This window comes from Oncorhynchus nerka, linkage group LG22, assembly GCF_034236695.1.
Source record: "Oncorhynchus nerka isolate Pitt River linkage group LG22, Oner_Uvic_2.0, whole genome shotgun sequence".
Lineage (NCBI taxonomy): Eukaryota > Metazoa > Chordata > Actinopteri > Salmoniformes > Salmonidae > Oncorhynchus > Oncorhynchus nerka.
The window spans coordinates 49,255,660-49,283,349 of NC_088417.1; the positions used below are offsets into that span (position 1 = coordinate 49,255,660).

Here is a 27,690-nt window from a genome sequence, read left to right on the forward strand (position 1 = left end):
CACAGGGATGTAAACAAATTTGTGCACAAATAGTTTTGTGGATATGGAAATTTCTGGGATCTTTTATTTCAGCTCATGAAACATGGGACCAACGCTTTACATGTTACATTTATATTTTTGTTCTGTATATTTTACTGGACTGATGGTACCTGCATCTGATGGTCATGGTACTTTCAAGACAACTAAGAACTCGGGGGAAAAACCAAGTTAAAATCATGACGTCAGTGATCTTAAGGCCGGACTTGACTTGGAATTCCGACTTGGATGACCGACCGTTCACAACAATATTTCCCAGTCGGATCTAGTTTTTTTCATAGTTCCCAGTTGTCTTGAACGCAGCATTAGTTTCAGCAGAAGGAGGAAGAGTACAGCAGAGGGTCTGCCTCTCACGCTCCCTCCTCTCACCTTACTTTACTCCAGTTTATGGGGGGTGATTCATGCCAGAATTAAGCCTCATGAAGCTACTGAAACCTCTCACCAAGACACCTAATGTCTTCCTAGCGCCATACAATTCCTCAATTAATTAACATGGACTGTCAATGGAGACAAGTTTTTTTCAAAGGCATCAAACTGATGCCACGTTCACGACACGTACACGTCATGTCAGTTTGCTTGTAAGTTTATTATGAAATATTTCACCATGAACGCCTTAAATCTGTGTGCACACGACACTTACCGGCCACGTGTTAGAGATCTCACCATGAACGAATTACGAACATCTACATGTACATGATTTTGTACAGTGTTGACAGTGCTGAATATTTTTTTTGTTTGACAGTCTCTCTCTGGCCATAATTTTTTTAATTTTATGAAATCTTATGTAGGCTAGTACCAAACTTTGCTGGAAGCTGTATTCACGGTGATTTGAGCTCTCCGATTGGCCAGCTCAGTAGGCACACTCGATTTAGCCACAGATCTCCAGGTCTGCCGTGTAGGTGGAGTTTGTCTCTAAAGACAAATGAAAAGGTTCAAAATGGGAACACTTTGCCTACCTGGTGCACAGGGCTTCTGAATGAAGTGCACCTACCGGCAACAGTGCAACACGAATACATTTAAGTGCAAACCTATATTGTTGGCTTTTCTTGGTGAATGACTAGGAATGCATTGAAGATTGCAAATGATGGTGCCCCCAGAGAAAATGTATGCTAAAGGCCTTCCTCAAGGGCACATTGACAGATGTTTCACCTTGTCGGCTCAGATGTTTGAACCAGTGACTTTTCGGTTACTATCCCAACTCTCTAACCACTAGGCTACCTGCTGCCCGTTTGATGGTGAAAGGGTTATTTGTGACTCAGTCGTCTTTAAGTCTTATTATTTTTTGATAAAAAAAAAAAAAACTTTTGTGTAATTAATTAATTAATATTTTCTCCCATATGTGACAAAATGCATCCAGTGTCCTGACATCTGATCGTACTATGCCAAAGAAAGAGGACACTTCATGCATGGCTGCATGCCAGCCTACTGTCTCTGAGCAGTGCTAAAGCTGTTCTATTTCAAGGATCCGCCACTCAAGTGAATCCTGCTATAGCCTTCTGGCAAAGTGAGTGTCTTAAGCTGAAGCTGCTACAACAACAAAGATACACATACGTGCAAGACATCAACCTCTACTCTTGGATTAAATTACACACAAGACTGGAGGGGAATTACTTCAAGTTGTGTTGTATATAGATAAACATGGTGCTTGCAATCAGTGTTAAACTAGGGTGTTTTGTATCAAACTTTTTCAAAGTAGGACATTTGGGGTTTGAATGAGGTATCCTCCTGGGTGGAATTTGTTAAAAAAGATTAGGGTTAAATTGAATAGCTTTATTTCTCTGTATTGCAGTGAATGTCACTTCTTGGCTGTGGATACCTAGTCTGGTTACCATTCTCTTGAGCTAACATTCCTCTGCTAGCCACTTCATGCCATTGCCAAAGAGACGGGCCTTTTTGCCATAGTCTGTCGGCATTAGAACATTGTGGCCTCTTCCGCATGTGGGGAAACGACCTGTGATTACCTAGGTTACCCCATTGGCTCACAGCAAAAGCATGACCTTTTTCAAATACATTTTTCTTGTCTGCTTGCTTTAGTCAATTAAAAACTATATTTAAGAAAAGTTCAACATGTCTAAAAATTAAATTTCAACATTACCTGCTCCTGAGTGTTCTCACTATTTAGAAAAACAGAAGATTGTAGGGCTTCCGACCGGTACATTAAGCTTGCTAAGACCAGCAACGCAAACAAACGGACTATACTGCTACAAGTAGTGAATGGAGTTAGAGTATACTAATTTTATACTAAAATTGTTAAATGTCTTACCTGTGATTAAATGTTTTCCACACACATTCACTACATGACCAAAAGTATGTGGACACCTGCCCATTGAACATCTCATTCCAAAATCATGGGCAATTAATATGGAGTTGGTCCCCCTTTGCTGCTATAACAGCCTCCACTCTTCTGGGAAGGCTGTCCACAAGATGTTGGAACATTGCTGTGGGGACTTGCTTCCATTCAGCCACAAGAGCATTAGTGAGGTTGGGCAATTAGGCCTGGCTCGCATTTTGTGTTCAATGGGGTTGAGGTCAGGGCTCTGTGCAAGCCAGGCAAGTTTTTCCACACCAATCTCGACAAACCATTTCCGTATGGACTCCGCTTTGTGCACAGGTGCATTGTCATGCTGAAACAGGAAAGTGTCTTCCCCAAACTGTTGCCACAAAGTTGTAAGCATAGAATTGGCTAGAATGTCATTGTATGCTGTAGCATTAAGATTTCCCTTCACTGGAACTAAGAGGCCTAGCCCAAACCATGAAAAACAGCCCCAGACCAATATTCCTCATCCACCAAACTTTACAGTTGGCACAAGCATTGTCCTGTCATCTGGGGCAGGTAGCTTTCTCCTGGCTTCTGCCAAACCCAGATTCGACTGCCAGATGGTGACGTGTGATTCATCACTCCAGAGAACTCATTTCCACTGCTCCAGAGTCCAATGGCGGTTAGCTTTATATCACTCCAGCCAGCGCTTGGCATTGTGCATGGTGATTTCAGGCTTGTGTGTGGCTACACGGTCATGGAAACCCATTTCATGAATCTCCCGACAAACAGTTATTGTGCTGACGTTGCTTTCAGAGGCAGTTTAGAACTCCACAGTGAGTGTTGCAACTGAGGACAGACCATTTTTTAACTCTACGTGCTTCAGCACTTGGCCATCCCGTTCTGTGAATTTGTGTGGCCAACCACTTCGCGACTGAGCCGTTGTTGCTACCAGACATTTCCACTTCACAATAACAGCACTTACAGTTGACTGGGGCAGCTCTAGCGGAGCAGAAATTTGACATATGACGTGTTGGAAAAGTGGCATCCTATGGCAGTGCCACATTGAAAGTCACTGAGCTCTTCAGTAAGGCAATTATATTGCCAGTGTTTGTCTATAGAGATTGCATGGCTGTGTGCTCGATTTTATACACCTGTCAGCAACTGGTGTGGCTGAAATAGCCAAATCGACTAATTTGAAGGGGTGTCCACATACTTTTGTACATACAGTACCAGTCAAAGGTTAGGACACAGCTACCCATTCAAGGGTGTTTCTACATTGTAGAATAATAGTGAAGACATAAACTATAAAATAACACATATGGAATAATGTAGTAACCCAAAAACGGTTAAACAAATCAAAATACACTACCGTTCAAAGGTTTGGGGTCACTTAGAAATGTCGTTGTTTTTGAAATAGAGGCTAATTATTTTGTACATTAAATATACACAGTAGTGTATATATTAGATTCTTCAAAGTAACCACCCTTTGCCATGACAGCTTTGCACACTTGGCATTCTCTCAAACAGCTTCACCTGGAATGCTTTTCCAACAGTCTTGAAGGAGTTCCCACATAAGCTGAGCACATGTTGGCTGCTTTTCCTTCACTCTGCAGTCCAACTCATCCCAAACCAAACCATCTCAATTGGGTTTAGGTCAGGTGATTGTGGAGGCCAGGTCATCTGATGCAGCACTCCATCACTCTCCTTCTTGGTCAAATAGCTCTTACACAGCCTGGAGGTGTGTTGGGTCATTATCTTGTTGAAAAACAAAATGATAATCCCATTAAGCGCAAACCAGATGAGATGGTGTATTGCTGCAGAATGCTGTGGTAGCCATACTGGTTAAGTGTGTCTTGAATTCTAAATAAATCACTGACAGTGTCACCAGTAAACCACTCTCACACCTCCTCCTCCATGCTTCACGGTGGGAACCACACATGCGGAGATCATCAATTCACCTATTCTGTGTCTCACAAAGACATAACGGTTGGAACCAAAAAGTTCAAAGGACAGATTTCTACCGGCCTAATTTCCAATGCACGTGTTTCTTGGCCCAAACAAGTATTTTCTTTTTATTGGTGTCATTTGGGCTGCAATCTGAGGCACAGTTAACTCTAATGAACTTACCCACTGCAGCAGAGGTAACTCTGGGTTTTTCTTTCCTTTGGCGGTCCTCATGAGAGCCAGTTTCATCATAACGTGTGATGGTTTTTGTGACTGCGCTTGAATAAACGTTCAAAGTTCTTGAAATGTTCCTCCTTGACTGACCTTCATGTCTTAAAGTAATGATGGACTGTCATTTCTCTTCGCTCTGGATAAGAGCGTCTGCTAAATGACTTAAATGTAAATGTTATTTGAGCTGTTCTTGCCATAATATGGACTTGGTCTTTTACCAAATAGGGCTGTCTTCTGTATACCACCCCTACCTTGTCACAACAACTGATTGGCTCAAATGCATTAAGAAGGAAATAAATTCCCCAAATTCCCCTTTTAACAAGGCATACCCGTTTATTTTTTTGTCTACTATATAGTTTTTATATCTTCACTATTATTCTAAAATGTAGAAAATATATATTTTTTAAATCCATGAATGTGTAGTGTGTCCAAACTTTTGACTGGAACTGTATAGTGTAGCTTTGTGTCGTCTACTTGGACACCGGGTCCCCACAATTCCCACTCTCCCAAGCTGATTAGCCTGAAGCCACAGGGTTCTTTTCGCAGGCGCTATTTACCTACGTGGGACCGTAAGGTCAGGATTTTTGTAATGAAAAAGTTGCTTATTTTACAATGGGGATCAATAGGAGAGAACGTTTTTGTTTTCCCCAATTTCTGGATGTGGTCGAGGGGGTTTCCTTCTTATGACATGAATACTGACTCGGAGTATCTTCAAATATGAACATTCTATCATTAATGAGCTCTAGGAGAACAGAGGATTTGATCCTGATTCGATAACCCTCACAGCTATCCTTCAATCACAACGATTATGCAAATATTGGAACACTCACTTTTTCTCCCCTCTTAACTCGTTGGTTTTCGATTGCTGAACAACGATTTTTTTTGTTAGTCGAGATGAAACCAATCTGTCGAAAGTTGATAGCTCACAATTAAATATATACCCCAATTCCAACCACAAAACTTCGTAGCTTTGATTTTAAGCTTCCAAATACAACTTGCCTAGTTAACAGCTAAATGTTTGTTTTTTTACTTTGTTATAATTGTAAATCTATTTAATGCTCCACACAAAATATGAATGTTATTTTCCACAACCAATGAGCAACTCCGCCGTGAATCCAGCTGCATGTTGTAAGGTCCTGGGTGTCGTGAGGGTGAAATCAGGCGCAGGAAAGCAGAGTTCAATAAAGTGCTTCTTTAACGCACACACGGTGAACTACGGTCAACCCACTTACGGGTGCTCAAACCAAATGCCCCAAACACAGGGAAACGAAACCAGTCTAGCACTAAATACACGAACATTGTACATCTAATGCAAACACTAGGGTTACAATAATCAAACCCGCACAAGGAACCAGGCGGGCCGGCTGACTAATAAAGCCTCACTAATTATAACCAACTCAAAACAGGTGTACTCAATAAACACATATAAGGAGGGGCAGAAAATAATCAGTGGCAGCTAGTAGGCCGGAGACGACGACGACGACCGCCGCCGAGCCCCAACCGAACCGAACCGAACCGAACCGAACGGGAAGGGGAGCCACCTTCGGTCAGAGTCGTCACACATGTTGAAAGTTGAGATTGCCTAAAGGACAGTCTCTTTGACAAGGAGGGGATTTTTGGCTAAAGACCCACTTCAAATGCAATGTTTTATGCAAGTGAGTAAGTCGCCTTCTCTGTCTAGGTATGTACAGATTGAAAGTCTGTTCAATGCCTATTGCCTACAAAGCAATGCACAGTTAATACGTTATGTAAAACTGGTTCATCAAATATTTTGGTGTAACACTTTATAATAACTTCATTTAAGACATGAATAATTTGTAAATCATTATTACTACATTTTGGTAACCAAATAATTGGAAAGTTAGTTAGCATAATGAATAATGAAATGATAAAATAATTAAATAAATTAGTTTCGTAACTGCATTTTCACCGTATAATTGAGACTTAATGAAAAACGGCTTTAACCAAGCTTCTTCAGCGCACACCAGACTGCTGGTGGCACCAGCTGTTCAAATGGGTCTAGCTTGGACTCCTTGTCAAAGATATTGTCAACTGCTCGATCAAGAAGCATCTAGTACCTAGCATCTATCAGCTGCCAGTCTTCACTAAGGCTAAGGACTGGGAGCAGAGCTGAACATCTATTTAGTGCTTACAGCTATTTGCTTTTTGTTTGTTTGTGGTTTCTTTACCTTGAGAACCTGCCTAGCACTGATACAACCCTATAGAATAATGTTTGTACTTTATAAATCAGTTTAGTAGCATTCAGTGAGAGTGAATTCCCGACATATGCAATGCAAATATCCAGAGAAAGTTAACTGCATTGTACTACTACATAGTTTGGAATTACTCAGCTTCTTTCCCTTAAAATGTTTCCCAGATATACCTGACAAGGGCATTTGGCGATATGTCAATGATGTTCTCCTGCTATGGCATCTAATATCAGTACCAGTGATTTAATTTCACAAATTGCCCCCATTTATTTAGACCAATAAGGCTGTCGGTTTAATCCAAGACCTCTATTTGCATGTACATCTGAAACGCAGGATGTTGACCTGCAGTAAATGAACGTCTGCTGACTTACACCGGAATTAGCGGAAGGCGTGTCATGTGGCTGTTTTCATCCATATTTCCTCTCAAGAGACATTTCTAAGTATTGTATATGATCAAATGTGTATCCGTCATGTGTTTCACAGATATCCAGGAGATCTATGAGGTGACGCTATTGAACACCCAAAAGAGCTGCGAGCAGAAGCTGGAAGAGATCAACCACATGGCTGACAAGTGGGAGCAAACAGGCACGGGCTTCCCCACCACGGTGCTACAACATTCCTGCCCAACAGAGGTGAGCCTGATGGGCATAGAAACATAATGAATCCTGCCAGTCCACCCAATAAGGAATAATTGACTTGAATAGGAAGGCCGTTTCTTCTCCTTGTAGTTCTGTGGCAGTGGTCCTATTTTACCAAAGAGGAAGCTAGATGACTTTAAAAAAAAACACTATGATATAATATCACAATAAGATACGTTTTTCTGTATCATAGTTTAAGCAGTAGCGGTGTGTGGGTAAATTCACTTGAGAAGCCAAGCCAGGGGGAAAAAAAGCCACATTACAACTTATGTGTTGTGATGTTGGCTCTATAACCTGTTAGTTCATATGCCACTGGGATATACTGTATAGGCGTAAGGCTGAGACTAGAAGAACACAACAGTAACACAGTGGCATAATGTTTGTTTCATCATAAAACCGGAGCGCAACATCTGTCCAGTGAAGTCCACAAAGAATATTGCATGTAACAAACAGTTACATGACCTAGATCAGTGGTTCCCAAACATTTTATAGTACCCCTTCAAAACATTCAACCTCCAGCTGCGTACCCCCTCTAGCAACAGGGTCAGTGCACTCTCAAATGTTGATTGGTTGCCATCATTGAAGCCTGCCACACACACACTTTACGATACATTTATTAAACATAAAAATGAGTGTGAGTTTGTCACAACCCGGCTCGTGGGAAGTGACAAAGAGCTCTTATAGGACCAGGGCACAAATAATAATATAATAGTAATCAATACTTTTGCTCTTTATTTAACCATCTTACATATAAAACCTTATTTGTTTATCAAAAATTGTGAATAACTCGTCTAATCAACGTAAGCTTAATATGATGTGGTTGTCCATGGTACTGATTTCTGTGTAAGTAAAAAAAGCCATTGCCATCCTTATCTCTTTCATGTTGCTGAAACAGTCTATGACTCTGTCATACAGTACACACTTTTAGTTTTAGTTGTGCTAGGCTACCTGGCTAAAATGCTCGCTAGCCTAACTTTCATGGGCAACGATGAGCCAGCTAGTTAACATTAGCCTACTCAGTGGCGATTTTAGCATGTAAATCTTGGTGAGGCAAAAAAGTGTGATGCATGCCAGCAAAGCCACTACACAGTACAATACATTAATTGCACTATCACGGTGACAAATGGTGCCCTGTTAGGGCCTACATAAAGCTGTCCCAACATCGTACCACTGCCATACCTGGCTATCAGCAGAGCCTTGTCTGGCAGAGAAACTGTTTATTCATCCTCATTTACTGACTTTAAAAAATCATAGCTGATATGGCTGACTTGCTTTAACAAATGTGGTTTCTACTGACAATTGAGATGTACAAACTCTGGCATAAGGGGATGACAAGCAGATAAGAGGCAATCCATAATTTCGATGAAGACATTAATGAGCAAGGTAGGACGGACGTCGTCAATATAATATAAATGAAGAGGGGTAAATATACCAAATTATTAGGGCTACTAACATCTTCCTACCCAACATACACTTATGTATACTGTAGCTTAGAATGTAATACTATCTCCCTGGCATATTACATCATTTATACAGCAGCACACAATACATTTTTGGACTCACCTTGTTGTGCTCTGCTCACTTGAACAGGAAGGTGTTGTGGCAGTCCTTTATGGGCAAATTTTGTCATCAAAGTCTGGCATTCTCTGGATTTATGGTGCTTTCAAAACACCTGGGAACTTCGAAAAAAAACAAGGTTGAATCATGATGACGTCATTGATCTTCAGGTCGTAGCTACAGAAAGAGGCCGGATTTACAATTCCGAGTTGGATGACCTTTCAAAACTTATTTTCTCATTCGGAACTCGTTTATTCCCGACTTCTCTTCTCTTTTAAATACGTCATTCATTGCTTAATGCCACATCTCGCCGCACCCACTAAACGGATGAAAATGCACCTCACGTCTGTTCAAGAATGTACAACGTTTTGGGGAAATGTGTCGTTCGGTACAAACCGTTCCGCAACATAGCAAATGTTCAAAATAGAGCTCTGTGGCCACTCACACCATTGGTGGGTTTGGCGTCAAAATGAGAATGCCTACCTCTCTCTTGCAACATTCGTGGCCTTTCTCTCTCAAAGGCCAATTAGCTAGTGCTACACAGTCCAGCACTCTGTTGCCGACACCGCTCTGTTGCTCTCCTGTTATTTCCTTGTTTGGAAAGCTTCAGAAAAGAATAGCATGAAAGCCTGTCTTTGTCAGCCGAGTCATTTTGTGTGATGGGGCCAGGCCTGTGACATTATAATTAAAATCAATGAATGGAGAGAACTGAAGGGGTGAGTGTTATAAATGCTTGCCATTTGATGAAAGCAAGAGTTTCCACAATGAGTCAGACTTATTTGAATAAGTCCTCGAATTGGAGCTGGAGGTAGATCATTTCTAGATCATTTGATCTTTTTTACCTGAATACTCTTGAGTACTGAGGCATACCCTGCAGTCCTGAATGAACACTCATTTGAGAAAGGCAATCTTTTGGAATAATTGTGCCGCTGCTACTTCAATACTGTAAAGGCAAGTTTAAGCCATGCAGGGGATCTTGCCTGTAATGGGATCTTTAAGAATTGACAAATTAGGAAGCGATTGTCACTCCTGTACAACAGTGTTCTTAATTTAGAAGAAAGATGCCAGATTGGTGCACATTCAAATAAATCTGATCTAACAAAGTGGATATTTGCCAAATCTGGGGTTGACATCCATACAAGCATAGAGATAGTCACCTGGAATGCATTTCAATTAACAGGTGTGACTTGTTAAAGGTTAATTTGTGGAACTGCTTTCTTTCTTAATGCGTTTGAGCCAATCAGTTGTGTTGTGCCATAATATGGACTATCTTCTGTCAAGAACAGCTGAAATAAGCAAAGAGAAACGACAGTCCATTATTACTTTAAGACATGGTCAGTCAATCTGGTAAATGTCAAGAACTTTGGAAGTTTCTTCAAGTGCATTTGCAAAAACCATCAAGCGTTATGATGAAATTGGCTCTCACCAGGACCGCCACAGGAAAGGAAGACCCAGAGTTACCTCTGCTGCAGAGGATAAGTTCATTAGAGTTAACTGCACCTCAGATTGCAGCCCAAATAAATGCTTCACAGAGTTCAAGTAACAGACACATCTCAACATTAACTGTTCAGAGTGAATCAGGCCTTCATGGTTGAATTTCTGCGAAGAAACCACTACTATCAAATTTATTGAAATCAATCAAATGTATTTATGATGCCCTTTTTACATCAGCCGATGTCACAAAGTGCTAAACAGAAACTCAGCCTAAAACCCCAAACAGCAAGCAATGCAGATGTAGAAGCACAGTGGCTAGGAAAAACTCCCTAAAGAGGCAGGAATCTAGGAAGAAACCTAGAGAGGAACCAGGCTCTGAGGGGTGGCCAGTCCTCTTCTGGCTCTGCCGGGTGGAGATTATAACAGTACATGGCCAAGATGTTCAAACGTTCATAGATGACCAGCAGGGTAAAATAATAATAATCACAGTGGTTGTAGAGGGTGCAACAGGTCAGCACCTCAGGAGTAAATATCAGTTGGCTTTTCATCGCCGATCATTCAGAGTTAGAGACAGCAGGTGCGATAGAGAGTGAGTCGAAAACAGCAGGTCTGGGACAAGGTAGCACGTCCGGTGAACAGGTCAGGGTTCCATAGCTGCAGGCAGCAACACAACCAGGTGGACTGGGGACAACAAGGAGTCATCAGGCCAGGTAGTCCTGAGGCATGGTCCTAGGTTTCAGGTCCTCAGAGAAAAGAGGGAGAAGAAGAGAGAGAATTAGAGGGAGCATACTTATATTCACACAGGACACTGGATAAGACAGGATAAATACTCCAGATATGACAGACTGACCATAGCCCCCCCGACACAAACTATTGCAGCATAATTACTGGAGGCTGAGAAAGGAGGGGTCGAGAGACACTGAGGCCCTGTCCCACTATACCCCTAGACAGGGCCAACCAGGCAGATATAACCTCACCCACTTTGCCAAAGCACAGTCTCACATCGCTAGAGGGATATCTTCAACCACCAACTTACTACCCTGAGACAAGGCCAAGTATAGCCCACAAAGTTCTCCCCCACGGCACAAACCCGAGGGGGGCGCCAACTCGTACCGGAAGATCACGTCAGTGACTCAACCCACGCACCCCTCCTAGGGATGGCATGGAAGAGCACCAGTAAACCAGTGACTCAGCGCCTGTTATAGGGTTAGAGGCAGAGACTTGCTTGGGCCAAGAAACACAAGCAATGGACATTTTTTTAAATGTATTTTTAATTTAACCTTTGTTTAACTAGGCAAGTCAGTTCTTATTTACAATGATGGCCTACCCCGGCCAAACCTTAAACCGGACGACGTTGGGTCAATTGTGCACTGCCCTATGGGACTCCCAATCTCGGCCAGTTGTGATACAGCCTGGAATCGAACCAAGGTCTATAGTGAGGCTTCTAGCACTGAGATGCTGTGCCTTAGACTGCTGCGCCACTCGGGAGCCCCTCAAACATTAGAGGAAGTGTGATGGTGTGGGATGCTTTGATGGTGAAACTGTCAGTGATTTACTTAGAATTCAAGGCACACTTAACCAGCATGGCTACCACAGCATTCTGCAGCGATATGCCATCCTATCTGGTTTGTGCTTAGTGGGATTATCATTTGTTTTTCAACAGGACTATGACCCCAAAAAATGTTTGGTTACTACCTGATTCCATATGTGTTATTTCATAGTTTTGATGTCTTCACTATTATTCTACATTGTAGAAAATAATACAAATAAAGAAAAACCCTTGAATGAGTAGGTGTGTCCAAACTTTTGACTGGCACTGTATGTTTACATTTTTTTTTTTTTTAATTTGACCTTTATTTAACTAGGCAAGTCGGTTAAGAACAAATTATTATGTTCAATGACAGCCTAGAAACAGTGGGTTAACTGTCTGTTCAGGGGCAGAACAACAGATTGTCAGCTCGGGGATTTGAACTTGCAACCTTACGGTTACTAGTCCAAAGCTCTAACCACTAGGCTACCCTGCCAACCTGGTTGAAGTCGAAAGTTTAGATACACCGTAGCCAAATACATTTAAACTCAGTTTTTCACAATTCCTGACATTTAATCCTAGCAAAAATTGCCTAGGAATTCTATAGGATTGAGGTCAGGGCTTTGTGATGGTCACTCTAATACCTTGACTTTGTTGTTCTTAAGCCATTTTGACATTACTTTGGAAGTATGCTTTGGAAGACCCATTTGCGACCAAGCTTTAACTTCCTGACTGATGTATTGCGAGGTTGTTTCAATATATCCACATAATTTCCCCCCTCACGATGCCATCTATTTTGTGGAGTACACCAGTCCCTCCTTCAGCAAAGCACCTCCACAACATGATGCTGGTGTTCTTCGGCTTGCAAATCTCCCCCTTTTTCCTCCAAACATAAAGATTGTCATTATGGCCAAACAGTTCTATCTTTGTTTCATCAGACCAGAGGACATTTCTCAAAGTATGATCTTTGTCCCCATGTGCAGTTGCAAACCGTAGTCTGGCTTTTTTATGGTTGTTTTGGAGAAGTGGCTTCTTCCTTGCGGAGCGGCCTTTCAGGTTATGTCGCTATAGGACACGTTTTACTGTGGATATAGATACTTTTGTACCTTTTTCCTCCAGCATCTTCACAAGATCCTTTGCTGTTCTGTGATTGATTTGCACTTTTCGCACCCAAGTACGTTCATCTCTAGGAGACAGAATGCGTCTCCTTCCTGAGTGGTATGACGGCTGCGTGGTCCCATGGTGTTTATACTTGTGTACTATTGTTTGTACAGATGAGCCTGGAAATTGCTCCCAAGGATGAACCAGTTGTGGAGGTCTACACTTTTTTTCTGAGGTCTTGGCTTTCCTTTTGATTTTCCCATGATGTCAAGCAAGGAGGCACTGAGTTTGAAGGTAGGCCTTGAAATACATCCACAGGTACACCTCCAATTGACTCAAATATGATCAATTAGCCTATCAGAAGCTTCTAAAGCCATGACATAATTGTCTGGAATTTTCCAAGCTGTTTAAAGGCACAGTCAACTTAGTGTATGTAAACTTCTGACCCACTGGAATTGTGAGACAGTGAAATAATCTGCCTGCAAACAATTGTTGGAAAAATGACTTGTGTCATGCACAAAGTAGACATTCTAACCAACTTGCCAAAACTATAGTTTGTTAACAATAAATGTGTGGAGTGGTTGAAAATCTAATTGTATGTAAACCTCCGACTTCAACTGTATGTTTAGATCTGAAACTAATATACTGTTCAAAAGCCCTTGGTGTTAAAGGAGTGTGGATGTGTCAGTTTAGTAGATGCATGGGGCTAAATGAAGGGATTGTACAGGGGACTTTGAACTTTGAGATGGGTTCACCTGTCCTACTACCATGTAGGCTATGGGAGCAGTTATTTTCCACTGTTATCAACCGGGCAGTTGGAGCCCTGAACACTGATTGGCTGTAAGCCGTGGTATATCAGACTGTATACTGGGGGTAAGACTTAATTGTTTAATGTTCTAATTACGTTAGTAACTAGTTTATAATAGGAATAAGGCACCTCAGGGGTTTATAGTATATGGCCAATATGCCACGGCTAAGGGCTGTATCCAGGCACTCCTCGTTGCATCGTGCTTAAGAGCCCGCAGCTGTATTGTTTTGGCCTTATTTCACACCCCATCGTGCCTTATTGCTTAATTCTACAACAGGATCCCTACGTAGAAAGTGACACAAAGCAGGTTGTGGCCTCTGCAAGCTTTCTGTCCACTGGCCAACACTGTCTTTTCTGCATTGAGTTGGTTTACCTAACGCTCTGGGGTGAAGTTTCTCCCGGGTCCAGATCTAGAATCAGCTTTCCCTCCCCCAATCCTAACCTTAACCAAGGGAAAATTGCTAAAATGATCTCAGATCAGCATCTAGGGGAAGCTTCACCCTACACCTTATACCTGACACCCTAGTTAGATTTGAAGAAAGAGCCTGAAAAGTCTGGCTACATTATGTCCCATGTCTTCACTCCGTCTTCTCATTTCGGTCAGAAATCTCACAACAATAATGTGATGTCCGTGTTGTTGTTTTGTTCCGTGTTCCGAAACACATGGCAAGTATATTAAGCCATGCTAAATAAATTGAAGGCTTATCAAAATTCATGGTAAAGTGTTTTTGATGCAATCAGGTACAGTCTTTTTGATCCCACTATTTGTTATTTTGCCACACAAGATGCAGTCTTTTTAAAATATTTTGCTTGAATTCATTTGAAGTGAGCACAGTTTCCTTGGACACATTTTAAATGCAAGAATGAGAGCATAGATGGTGAGTGAACAGAGTGAGACTGATTGGAGTGGGGATTTAGGGTTGGTATAAGACTTAGTGCCTTGCAGAAGTATTCACCCCCCTTGGCGTTTTTTCTATTTTGTTGCATTACAACCTGTCATTTTTATTTGGTTTCATGTAATGGACATACACAAAATAGTCCAAATTGGTGAAGTGAAATGAAAAAAATGACTTGTTTAAAAAAATTCCAAAACATTCAAAACGTAAAAGTGGTGCGTGCATATGTAGTCATCCCCCTTTACTATGAAACCCCTAAATAAGATCTGGTGCAACCAATTACCTTCAAAGTCACACAATTAGTTTAATAAAGTCCACATGTGTGCAATCTAAGTGTCACATGATCTCAGTATATCTACACCTGTTCTGAAAGGCCCCAGAGTCTGCCACACCACTAAGCAAGGTGCACCACTAAGCAAGCGGCACTGTGAAGACCGAGGAGCTTTCCAAACAGGTCAAGGACAAAGTTGTGGAGAAGTACCGATCAGGGTTGGGCAATAAAAAAATATCTGAAACTTTGAACATCCCACAGAGCACCATTTAAATTTATTATAAGAAATTGTTAAGAATATGGCACCACAACAAACCTGCCAAGAGAGGGCTGCTCACCAAAACTCACGGACCAGGCAAGGAGGGCATTAATCAGAGAGGCAACAAAGAAACCAAAGATAACCCTGAAAGAGCTGCAAAGCTCCACAGTGGAGATTGGAGTATCTGTCCATAGGACCACTTTAAGCCGTACACTCCACAGAGCTGGGCTTTACAGAAGAGTGGCCAGAAAAAAGTAAGCAAACATGTTTGGTGTTCACCAAAAGGCATGTGGGAGACTCCTCAAACATATGGAAGATGGTACTCTGGTCAGATGAGACTAAAATTGAGCTTTTTGGCCATCAGGGAAAACGCTATGTCTGGCACAAACCCAACACCTCTCATCACCCCGAGAACACTATCCCACAGTGAAGCATGGTGGTGGCAGCATCATGCTGTGGGAATGTTTTTCATAGGCAGGGACTGGGAAACTGGTCAGAATTGAAAGAATGATGGATGGCGCTAAATACAGGGAAATTCTTGAGGGAAACCTGTTTCAGTCTTCCAGAGATTTGAGACTGGGACGGAGGTTCACCTTCCAGCAGGACAATAACCTTAAGCATACTGCTAAAGCAACACTTGAGTGGTTTAAGGGTAAACATTTAAATGTCTTGAATGGCCTAGTGAAAGCCCAGACCTCAATCCAATTGAGAATCTGTGGTATGACTTAAAGATTGCTGTACACCAGCGGAACCCATCCAACTTGATGGAGCAATTTTGCTTTGAAGAATGGGCAAAAATCCCATGTGCCAAGTGTATAGTGACATACCCCAAGAGACTTGCAGCTGTAATTGCTGCAAAATGTGGCTCTACAAGGTATTGACTTTGGGGGGTGAATAGTTATGCACGCTCAAGTTTTTTTTTTTTTGTCTTATTTCTTGTTTGTTTCCCAATAAAAATGATTTAGCATCTTCAATGTGGTAGGCATGCTTTGTAAATCAAATGATACTAAACCCCCAAAATCCATTTTAATTCCAGTGTGTAAGGCAACAAAATAGGAAAAATGAATACTTTTGCAAGCCACTGTATCTCTGTGTCCACTATGCAAGCGCTGTGTGTGTGTGTGCATATGCGTGCATCTGTGTTTGTGTGCCAGGTTTAAGCATTTATTTGTCGTTGTCTTGGACATGTACACAAGAATACATGGGGTACTTATTAAAGAATCACCTTGGCCAAAAGTCAAACAAATAGTGAGGTACTGCTCAGCTTCAAGGTTTAATGGCCGAATGTCTGTATTGTGGAGATGGTATTTTATACCCTGATATAGTATTATGATATAGTATTATGACAATTATTTTGGCACTCACGGGTCAAAGAAACAGTAACTTCAGGAAATAGTTTGTTTTTCTGTCCCAATGAAGCCTATTCTATTAACATAATACAATGATACTTCATGTGTGTGTGTGTCCTCAGATGAGGGAGCGGAGCAGCTCGGAGCCCAGTAGGAAGGTGCAGACCGAGATCAGTGTAAAAGTCTCTGAAGTGAGTACCATGTGGAAGCCCCACTCTACCTACTGTAGTCTGTGTGTGTGTGTATTTAGAGCATCACATTGTCCATCTCATCTGCACCACAGATGCACCTCACTAGAATGACTTAAGTGTACTCAAGTCAATCCGCCTGCTTAGAAGCGTAATTCTGTGGTAATTTGTTGCTTAAGATGATTGAAGTGCCAGAACTTGACGATTGTTTGAGAAGGTATACCTCGATGCTGGAGGATGGAACTACCAGTAAAATAAGTCACAGAAGATACTGGGCCATATACAGTATGCTCTATTTAGTTATGTGGTACTACGCTTACTGGCCTCTTCTTGTTAAAGTTAAGATGTTCCTCGTTGTGTGATGGCTGGTGCATGCAAGCTTGTGCAGTTGTTTTGGTATGAGCTGGCGATGCAAGAGTGATCCAGAATCTAATCACCCATCTCTCAGGTCAACAGCAAGGGTTAAACACACACGTGTAAAAAAACAAAATGGCCGGTCAACAGCAATGTTTTGGAGACCTTTAGGGCTCGACATCGGCGGCTTCCAAACTTCGGGGCCAGAGGGGTTATTTACAGCATAAGAGAATACACCGAATGTTGACTTAAACTGTTGATGGCTTTCCAGGCAGTACCAAGAGGCAGTGTTATAGATGGGTTTTGATACCCCCGCTGTGGGAAAACACACTGGTTTGTTTATTAGGCTTAATTTAAGGCACAGAGCTTTTAGCACTGGCTGGCTGCTAGTTACGGGAGAGCTACACTGGGGCTACAGGAAAACAGTTGTTAGCTGATATACTGGACGCATAGCTTTTTGCATGAGTAAGCAGGGCACAAGCCACCTGATTTTAAGTGTTTTCTGATGTGAGCAGCACATTGAATTCTTGAAAATAGAATCAGAGTGAAATTTACCCTGTGTTAAAGTTTAATTTAATTAATTGGCAGCGAAGCCATGGCGTGAAAATTGCTGTTGTAGCCTAGCACACACTTGATGCAAGTATACTGAACAAAAATATAAATGCAACAATTTCAACGATTTTACTGAGTTACAGTTCATATAAGGAAATCAGTGAACTGAAATAAATGTATTAGGCCCTAGTCTATGGATTTCAGATGAATGGGCAGGGTCGCAGCCATGGGTGGGCCTGGGAGGGCATACTGTAGGCCCACTCATTTGGGAGCTAGGCCCACCCATTGGGGAGCCAGGCCCAGTCAATCAGAATCAGTTTTCCCCACAAAAGGACTTTATTACAGACATAAATAGTCCTCAGTTTCCTCAGCTGTTCTCAGATGGTCAGCTGGTCTCAAGATGGTCAGATGGTCCCGCAGGTGAAGAAGCCGGATGTGGAGGTCCTGGGCTGGCGAGGTTACACGTGGTCTGCGGTTGTGAGGCTGGTTGGACGTACTGCCAAATTCTCTAAAACGATGTTGGAGGTGGCTTATGGTAGAGAAATTAACATTAATCCTCTGGCAACAGCTCTGGTGGACATTCCTGCAGTCAATATACTAATTGTACGCTCCCTCAACATTTTTGACATCTGTGGCATTGTGTTGTTTGACAGAACTGCACATTTTAAAGTGGACTTTTATTGTCCCCAGCACAAGGTGCACTTGTGTAATGATCATGCTGTTTAATCAGCTTCTTGATATACCACACCTGTCAGGTGGATTAATTATCTTGGCAAAGGAGAAATTCTCACTAACAGGGATGTAAACAAATGTGTGCACAAAATTGGAGATATAATCCTTTTGTCCGTATGAAAAATTCTCTGGGATCTTTTAGTTCAGCTCTTGAAACATGGGACGAACACTTTACATGTTGCGTTTATACAGTCCCAGTCAAAAGGTTGGACACACCTACTCATTCGAGGGTTTTTCTATATTTTTTTTCATTTTCTACATTATAGAATAATAATGAAGACCTCAAAATGATCAAATAACACATATGGAATCATGTAGTAACCAAAAAAGTGATTCAACAAATCTAAATATATTTTATATTTGAGATTCTTCAAAGTAGCCACCCTTTGTCTTGATGACAGCTTTGCACACTCTTGACATTCTCTCAACCAGCTTCACCTGGAATTCTTTTCCAACAGTCTTGAAGGAGTTCCCACATATGCTGAGCACTTGTTGGCTGATTTTCCTTCACTCTGCAGTCCAACTCATCCCAAATAATTTCAATTGGGTGATTGTGGAGGCCAGGTCATCTGATGCAGCACTCCATCCCTCTCCTTCTTGGTCAAATAGCCATTACACAGCCTGGAGGTGTGTTGGGTCATTGTCCTGCTGAAAAACAAATGATAGTCCCACTAAGCGCAAACCAGATGGGATAGCATATCACTGCAGAATTCTGTGGTAGCCATGCTGGTTATAAGTGTGCATTGGATTCTAAATAAATCACAGACAGTGGCACCAGCAAAGCATCCCCACACCATCACACCTCCTCCATGCTTCACGGTGGGAACCACAGATGCGGAGATCATCCGTTTACCTACTCTGCGTCTCTCAAAGACATGGCGGTTAGAACCAAAAATCTCCAATTTTGACTCTTCAAACCAAAGGACAGATTTCCACAGATATAATGTCCATTGTTTGTGTTTCTTGGCCCAAGCAAGTCTCTTCTTATTATTGGTGTCCTTTAGTAGTGGTTTCTTTGCAGGAATTCTACCATGAAGACCTGATTCACACAGTCTCCTTTGAACAGTTGATGTTGAGATGTGTCTGCTACTTGAACTCTGTGAAGCATTTTTTGGCCTGCAATCAGAGTTACAGTTAACTCTAATGAACGGATCCTCTGCAGCAGAGGTCACTCTGAGTCTTCCTTTCCTGTCGTGGTCCTCATGAGAGACAGTTTTATCACAGTGCTTAATGGGTTTTGCCTAATGCACTTGAAGAAGCTTTTTCAAAGTTATTGAAATGCTTCATGTCTTAAAGTAATGATGAACTGTCGTTTCTCTTTGTTTATTTGAGCTGTTCTTGTCATAACATGGACTTGGTCTATTACCAAATAGGGCTATCTTCTGTATAACACCCGTACCTTGCCACAGCCCTGATTGGCTACTTTGAAGAATTTGTTTAATGCTTATTTGGTTATTCCATTATTCCTCCAATACTACAATGTAGAAAATAGTAAAAATAAAGAAACTCTTGAATGAGTAGGTGTGTCCAAACTTTTGACTGGGACTGTGTTTTTGTTCAGTATAATTACCTCATCAAACTGTTGGGACAAAATACAGCAGATGTAGTTATTGGATCCATGATTCACAAACATTGATCTACAGTACACAAAATTTAAGGATAATTGGCAAAACAAAACAAAAATCGAATTACAGTAGATTCATATTGCAATATGATATTCCTAATTTTCATCGAAATCGGAAGCCCTAAAATAGAGGGATAGAAAACACCGAACAGGGAGAGGTAGTCAGAGGAGTGCAGGTGTTTGCTGTAGCATGAGAAGTCTGAGTCCTGTTTTGTGGGTCCTGAACAGATGACATATAAAAAGCTTGGTGGAGATGGGGGAGCTTAGCATATTATTACAACCTCTTTCTCAAGGCCTTCCTCCACTTTTTATTTCTCTTTCTTTCTCTCTTGCTCTTTCTTTGTCGCTTTCATGCACCATTCTACATCGTTACTCGCCCCAATCTCTATCTTCCTATCTCCCCCTATTTTCTCTCTCTCTCCCTGTATGTAAGGCAGTGACACTAGCAGTAATTGCCACCTCTCGCCCACACAGCCAACACCAAGGCCTTCACTGAGCCAATCCCTCCTGGAAAACACACTCGGCCCTGAACTTTTGCTTTGGAATTTCACAAGCATGATACAGAGAGCGTCTTCTCACAGGCCCTATCTAGTCAATTTCCATAGATTTTTATCAGGTCATTCAGACTTACAGTGCGCTTAAAGTTTTCAGACCCCTTGACTTTTTCCACATTTTGTTACATTACAGCCTTATTCTAAAATTGATTAAATATTTGTTTTCATCATCAATCTACACACAATAACCTTTAATGACAAAGTAAAAACAGGTTTTTAGATTTATTTTTATTTTTAAATACCTTATTTACATACACTACCGTTCAAAAGTTTGGGGTCAGTTAGAAATGTCCTTGTTTTCCATGAAAATATATTTTAAATTAGTTGCAAAATGAATAGGAAATATAGTCGACTTTGACAAGGTTATAAATCATTAATTTTAATTGAAATAATAATTGTGTCCTTCAAACTTTGCTTTCGTCAAAGAATCCTCCATTTGTAGCAATTACAGTCTTGCAGACCTTTGGCATTCTAGTTGTCAATTTGTTGAGGTAATCTGAAGAGATTTCACCCCATGCTTACTGAAGCACCTCTCACAAGCTGGATTGGCTTGATGGGCACTTCTTACGTACCATACGGTCAAGCTGCTCCCACATCAGCTCAATATGGTTGAGATCCGGTGACTGTGCTGACCACTCCATTATAGACAGAATACCAGCTGACTACTTCTTCCCTAAATAGTTATTGCATAGTTTGGAGCTGTGCTTTGGGCCATTGTCCTGTTTTAGGAGGAAATTGGCTCCAATTAAGCGCCGTCCACAGGCTTTGCATGGCGTTGCAAAATGGAGTGATAGCCTTCCTTCTTCAAGATCCCTTTTACCCTCTACAAATCTCCCACTTTACCACCACCAAAGCACCCCCAGACCATCACATTGCTTCCACCATGCTTGACAGATGGCGTCAAGCACTCCTCCAGCATCTTTTCATTTTTTCTGCAACTCACGAATGTTCTTGTTATCCGAACACCTCAAACTTAGATTTGTCTGTCCATAACACTTTTTTCCAATCTTCCTCTGTCCAGTGTCTGTTCTTTTGCCCATCTTTTATTTTTATTGGCCGGTCTGAGATATGGCCTTTTCTTTGCCACTCTACCTAGAAGGCCAGCATCATTTCTTCATTTCTCAGAACAAGAATAGACTGAGTTTCAGAAGCAAGTTGTTTGTTTCCGGCCATTTTGAGGCTGTAATCCAACCCACAAATGCTGATGCTCCAGATACTCAACTAGTCTAAAGAAGGACCGTTTTATTGGTTCTTTAATCAGAACAACAGTTTTCAGCTATACTAACTTAATTGCAAAAGGGTTTTCTAATAATCAATTAGCCTTTGAAAATGATAAACCTGGATTAGCTAACACAACGTGCCATTGGAACACAGGATTGATGGTTGCTGATAATGGGCCTCCATACGCCTATGTAGATATTCCATATAAAATCTGTTTCCAGCTACAATAGTCAATTACAACATTGTCAATGTCTACACTGTATTTCTGATCAATTTTATGTTATTTGAATGGACAAAAAAATTGCTTATTTTTCAACAACAATGACATTTCTAAGTGACCCCAAACCTGAACGGTAGTGCAAGTATTCAGACCCTTTGCTATGAGACTCGAAATTGCGCTCCGGTGCATCCTGTTTCCATTGATCATCCTTGATGTTTCTACAACTTGATTGGACTCCACCTGTCGTAAATTCAATTGATTGGACATGATTTGGAAAGCTCACACCTATCTATACAAGGTCCCACAGTTGACAGTGTATGTCAGAGCAAAAACCAAGCCATGAGGTCGAAGGAATCATCTGTAGAGCTCCGAGACAGAATTGTGTCCAGGCGCAGATCTGGGGAATGGTACCAAAACATGTATGCAGCATTGAAGGTCTCCAAGAATACAGTGGCCTCCATCATTCTTAAATGGAAGAAGTTTGGAGACTCTTCCTAGAGCTGTGTAGTTATATTGACTTTTTTTTCTGACTTGCAGCATTAGATTTAGACTGTTTATTAGCATGTCTCATCATGTGTCATGCATTTTACATAGACGCTCCTCCCGGTCAGTCCATCTTGCGTTCTAGTAGTACTTTTCTAAGGACTGGTGTTATTCTTATCTTATGCTATTGTATCATATGCTGTAGCAATCACTTTATTCTAGTCATCGTGTATTAGAACTGGTATTAATTCATTTTCTGTGCATTTTGTTCTTTTCATGTCTTACATAATAGTTATATTATGCATTTCGGCTACCACTCTTAATGCTGTGAAAAATGCTCGCACATTCAGGTGTAAGTTGATATTCTTCCTTTTCTACACACAGTATGCATATGCCATGGCTGCCAACATCACAACGTGGAAGCAAAGGCTGGTTAGACTCTGTATACATCACCTAGGTGGATGTTGTGTTATTCATGCATGGCTGTATGTTCTGTATTATCTGCACATAGTTTTATGGCATGGTTCCTATTATTACAAAAGCACACAGGGAGGTTGTGGTTACATAGAGGGCAACACTAGCTATCCCTTACACAGCATCTGCTGGAGCATTGCTGTATGATGGAGCATGATTTGTATGAGAGTAGTAAACAAGTTTATGTGCATTATCATGCATGTTTGTACATAGTGCATATGAAGGCATCTTCTACCCTGATGCAGCTCACTGAGCGTGACTCATATCTACAAATGTGTGGGTGCTACATGCTAACACTGTTCAGCAGTCAAGCAGCGTGATATCTTGTGCTACTCGAATGACGTTAGTCTGTCGTCGGCAAAACATTACTGGGTCTTTTCATCACTAGTTATATTCACAGGACTACACCCTCATTATCAAGTTGATCCTCCTGCCTAACCCTAACCTCTCTTCCTCGGATTTTAAGTGATCATCTTGGACCTTAGTGGGGAAGCTGACATGTACGCCTGTGCGATGACTAATCAAGATTTGCTATAGTTTCAGCCTTTTGGATGAGCTGTTGATACTAGCATTACCTAGCATGTGTTGGGCTTGCTAAATACCCACAAGGCAATCAGTGTTGGCGATCAAGCATTCATTGCCTCTTATGGGAAAGCCTGTTAGAGCTCATTCAGACACTCTTACACGCAGGCTTACAGTGCATTTGTAAAGTATTCAGACCCCTTGACTTTTTCCCCACATTTTGTTACGATACAGCCTTATTCTAAAATTGATTAAATAGTTTTGTTCTCTCATCAATCTACACACAATACCCCATAATGACAAAGCAAGAACAGATTTAGGCATTTTTGCTAATTTGATATAAATAAATAAAAATACTTTTACTTTACTCAGTACTTTGTTGAAGCACCTTTGGCAGTGATTACAGCCTCAAGTCTTCTTGTGTAGGATGCTGCAAGCTTGGCACACCTGTATTTGGGGAGTTTCTCCCATTCTTCTCTGCAGATCCTCTCAAGCTTTGTCAGGTTGGATGGGGAGAGTTGCTGTACAGTTATTTTCAGGTATCTCCAGAGATATTCGATTGGGTTCAAGTCCGGGCTCTGGCTGGGCCACTCGGGGACATTCTGAGACTTGTCCCGAAGCCACTCCTGCTTTTTCTTGGCTGTGTGCTTAGGGTCGTTGTCCTGTTGGAAGGTGAACCTTTGCCCAAGTCTGAGGTCCTGAGCGCTCTGGAGCAGGTTTCCGTCAAGGATCTCTCTGTACTTTGCTTCGTTCATCTTTTGTACGACCCTGACTAGTCTCCCAGCTCCTGCTGCTGAAAAACATCCCCACAACATGATTCTGCCACCACCATGCTTCACTGTAGGGAGAGAAGTTTCTCCCATCTCCACAAAGGAACTCTGGAGCTCTGTCAGATTGACCATCGGGTTCTTGGTCACCTCCCTGACCAAGGCCCTTCTCCCCCGATTGCTCAGTTTGGGTTAACACAACACAATGCCACAGATGTCTTAAGTTTTGAGGGCACTTGCAATTGGCTTGCTTACTGCAGGAATGTCCACCAGATCAGTTGCCAGAGAATTTAATGTTAATTTCTCTACCTTAAGACGGCTCCAACTGCGTTTTAGAGAATTTGACGGTACGTCCAACCTGCCTCACAACCGCAGACCATGTGTATGGCTATGTGTGGTCGAGCGGTGTGCTGATGTCAACGTTGTGAACAGAGTGCCCCATGGTGACAGTTGGGTTATGGTATGCGTTTTAGAGAATTTGACAGTACGTCCAACCGGCCTCACAACCGCAGAACACATGTATAGCGTCATTTGGGCAAGTGGATGGTGACGGTTGGGTTACGGTATGGGCAGGAATAAGCTACAGGCAACAAACATAATTGCATTTCATCCATGGCAATTTGAATGCACAGAGATACCGTGACGAGATCCTGAGGCCCATTGTCATCACATTCATCCGCCGCCATCTCGTGTCAGCATGATCATGCACGGCCCCATGTCGCAAGGATCTGTACACAATTCCTGGATGCTTGAAATGTCCCAGAAATGTCCCATGGCCTGCATACTCACCAGACATGTCACCCGCTGAGCATGTTTTGGATGCTCTGGATTGACGTGTACGACAGCGTGTTCCAGTTCCCACCAATATCCATCAACTTCGCACAGCAATTAAAGAGGAGTGGGACAACATTCCGCAGGCCACAGTCAACAGCCTGATCAACTCTATGCAAAGGAGATGTGTCGCGCTGCTTGAGGCAAGTGGTAGTCACACCAGATACTGACTGGTTTTCTGATCCACACCCCTATTTTTTTTTTAAGGTATCTGTGACCAACAGATGCATATCTGTATTCCCGGCCATGTGTAATCCATAGATTAGGGCCTAATGAATTTATTTGAATTGACTGACTTCCTTATATAAACTGTAACTCTGTGAAATCCCCAAAATGGTTGCATATAGCGCTTCTATTTTTGTTCAGTATATCTAACCTCTACAGGATCGGTGGGTCCCCCGTAGGATGGTTGAGCTAACGTAGGCTCATGTGGTTAGCATGAGGCTGTAAGTAACAAGAACATTTCCCAGGACATAGACCTATCTGATATTGGCATAAGATTCAAATTCTTGTCAATCTAACTGTCCAATGTACAGTAGTTACAATATGTCAGTGAATGAATACCATGCTATTGTTTGAGTGTACAGTTATGAACTTAAATGTATTAATAAACCAATTTGGCACATTTGGGAAGTCTTGATACAACATTTTGAACAGAAATACAATGGTTCATTGGATCAGTTTTGAACTTTGCACATACACTGCCTCCATCTAGTGGCAGCAGAGTGAGAGAGCAGACCCGTAAAGCTTAAATAACCACCCAATAACGTAGGCATGAATGATTCTTGCCTCTAATTCGTACCATCTCAGCTGAGGCGGGGCACTCGGGTTTCCTTTCTGAACTGGTTCCGCTTAATTTCTGAATCATGTTTCGAAGAGAACTGCCAGATGTAATTTTAGTTTGCAAATGTGTCGCTTGTTTTAAGTACAGTAATCCAATGATTCCAATTATTTCTAACTAGGAGTAGGAATAGTTTACTCATTTGTCTGCATTGGGCTTGTTAGCTAAGCTCTTTTGGGCCTTATAGCATGTTGATTATAGCATTTTAGGAGCTGCATTTCCTCTCAAATCCTTTCATAAATGTATTTTAGTTTTAGACACAGCCCATATAAGTACATTTACATTTACATTTAAGTCATTTAGCAGACGCTCTTATCCAGAGCGACTTACAAATTGGTGCATTCACCTTATGACCTCCAGTGGAACAGTAGTGCATCTAAATCTTTTCAGGGGGGGGGGTGAGAGGGATTACTTTATCCTATCCTAGGTATTCCTTAAAGAGGTGGGGTTTCAGGTGTCTCCGGAAGGTGGTGATTGACTCCGCTGTCCTGGCGTCGTGAGGGAGTTTGTTCCACCATTGGGGGGCCAGAGCAGCGAACAGTTTTGACTGGGCTGAGCGGGAACTGTACTTCCTCAGTGGTAGGGAGGCGAGCAGGCCAGAGGTGGATGAACGCAGTGCCCTTGTTTGGGTGTAGGGCCTGATCAGAGCCTGGAGGTACTGAGGTGCCGTTCCCCTCACAGCTCCGTAGGCAAGCACCATGGTCTTGTAGCGGATGCGAGCTTCAACTGGAAGCCAGTGGAGGGAGCGGAGGAGCGGGGTGACGTGAGAGAACTTGGGAAGGTTGAACACCAGACGGGCTGCGGCGTTCTGGATGAGTTGTAGGGGTTTAATGGCACAGGCAGGGAGCCCAGCCAACAGCGAGTTGCAGTAATCCAGACGGGAGATGACAAGTGCCTGGATTAGGACCTGCGCCGCTTCCTGTGTGAGGCAGGGTCGTACTCTGCGGATGTTGTAGAGCATGAACCTACAGGAACGGGCCACCGCCTTGATGTTAGTTGAGAACGACAGGGTGTTGTCCAGGATCACGCCAAGGTTCTTAGCGCTCTGGGAGGAGGACACAATGGAGTTGTCAACCGTGATGGCGAGATCATGGAACGGGCAGTCCTTCCCGGGAGGAAGAGCAGCTCCGTCTTGCCGAGGTTCAGCTTGAGGTGGTGATCCGTCATCCACACGGATATGTCTGCCAGACATGCAGAGATGCGATTCGCCACCTGGTCATCAGAAGGGGGAAAGGAGAAGATTAATTGTGTGTCGTCTGCATAGCAATGATAGGAGAGACCATGTGAGGTTATGACAGAGCCAAGTGACTTGGTGTATAGCGAGAATAGGAGAGGGCCTAGAACAGAGCCCTGGGGGACACCAGTGGTGAGAGCACGTGGTGTGGAGACGGATTCTCGCCACGCCACCTGGTAGGAGCGACCTGTCAGGTAGGACGCAATCCAAGCGTGGGCCGCGCCGGAGATGCCCAACTCGGAGAGGGTGGAGAGGAGGATCTGATGGTTCACAGTATCGAAGGCAGCCGATAGGTCTAGAAGGATGAGAGCAGAGGAGAGAGAGTTAGCTTTAGCAGTGCGGAGCGCCTCCGTGATACAGAGAAGAGCAGTCTCAGTTGAATGACTAGTCTTGAAACCTGACTGATTTGGATCAAGAAGGTCATTCTGAGAGAGATAGCGGGAGAGCTGGCCAAGGACGGCACGTTCAAGAGTTTTGGAGAGAAAAGAAAGAAGGGATACTGGTCTGTAGTTGTTGACATCGGAGGGATCGAGTGTAGGTTTTTTCAGAAGGGGTGCAACTCTCGCTCTCT

General features: G+C 42.4%; 1 protein-coding gene across 19 annotated transcripts in view; it reads left to right on the forward strand.

The window, feature by feature from the left end:
- dlg2 (discs, large homolog 2 (Drosophila)) overlaps positions 1–27,690 on the forward strand; it is a 367,048-nt gene that overhangs the window by 74,990 nt on the left and 264,368 nt on the right. For all 19 annotated transcript variants that reach the window (XM_029627161.2, XM_029627167.2, XM_029627160.2 and 16 more), the window contains exons 3-4: positions 7,165–7,313; positions 16,645–16,713. In XM_029627161.2, coding sequence (XP_029483021.2) covers positions 7,165–7,313; positions 16,645–16,713 — 218 coding nt within the window. The remainder of the gene's footprint in view (positions 1–7,164; positions 7,314–16,644; positions 16,714–27,690) is intronic.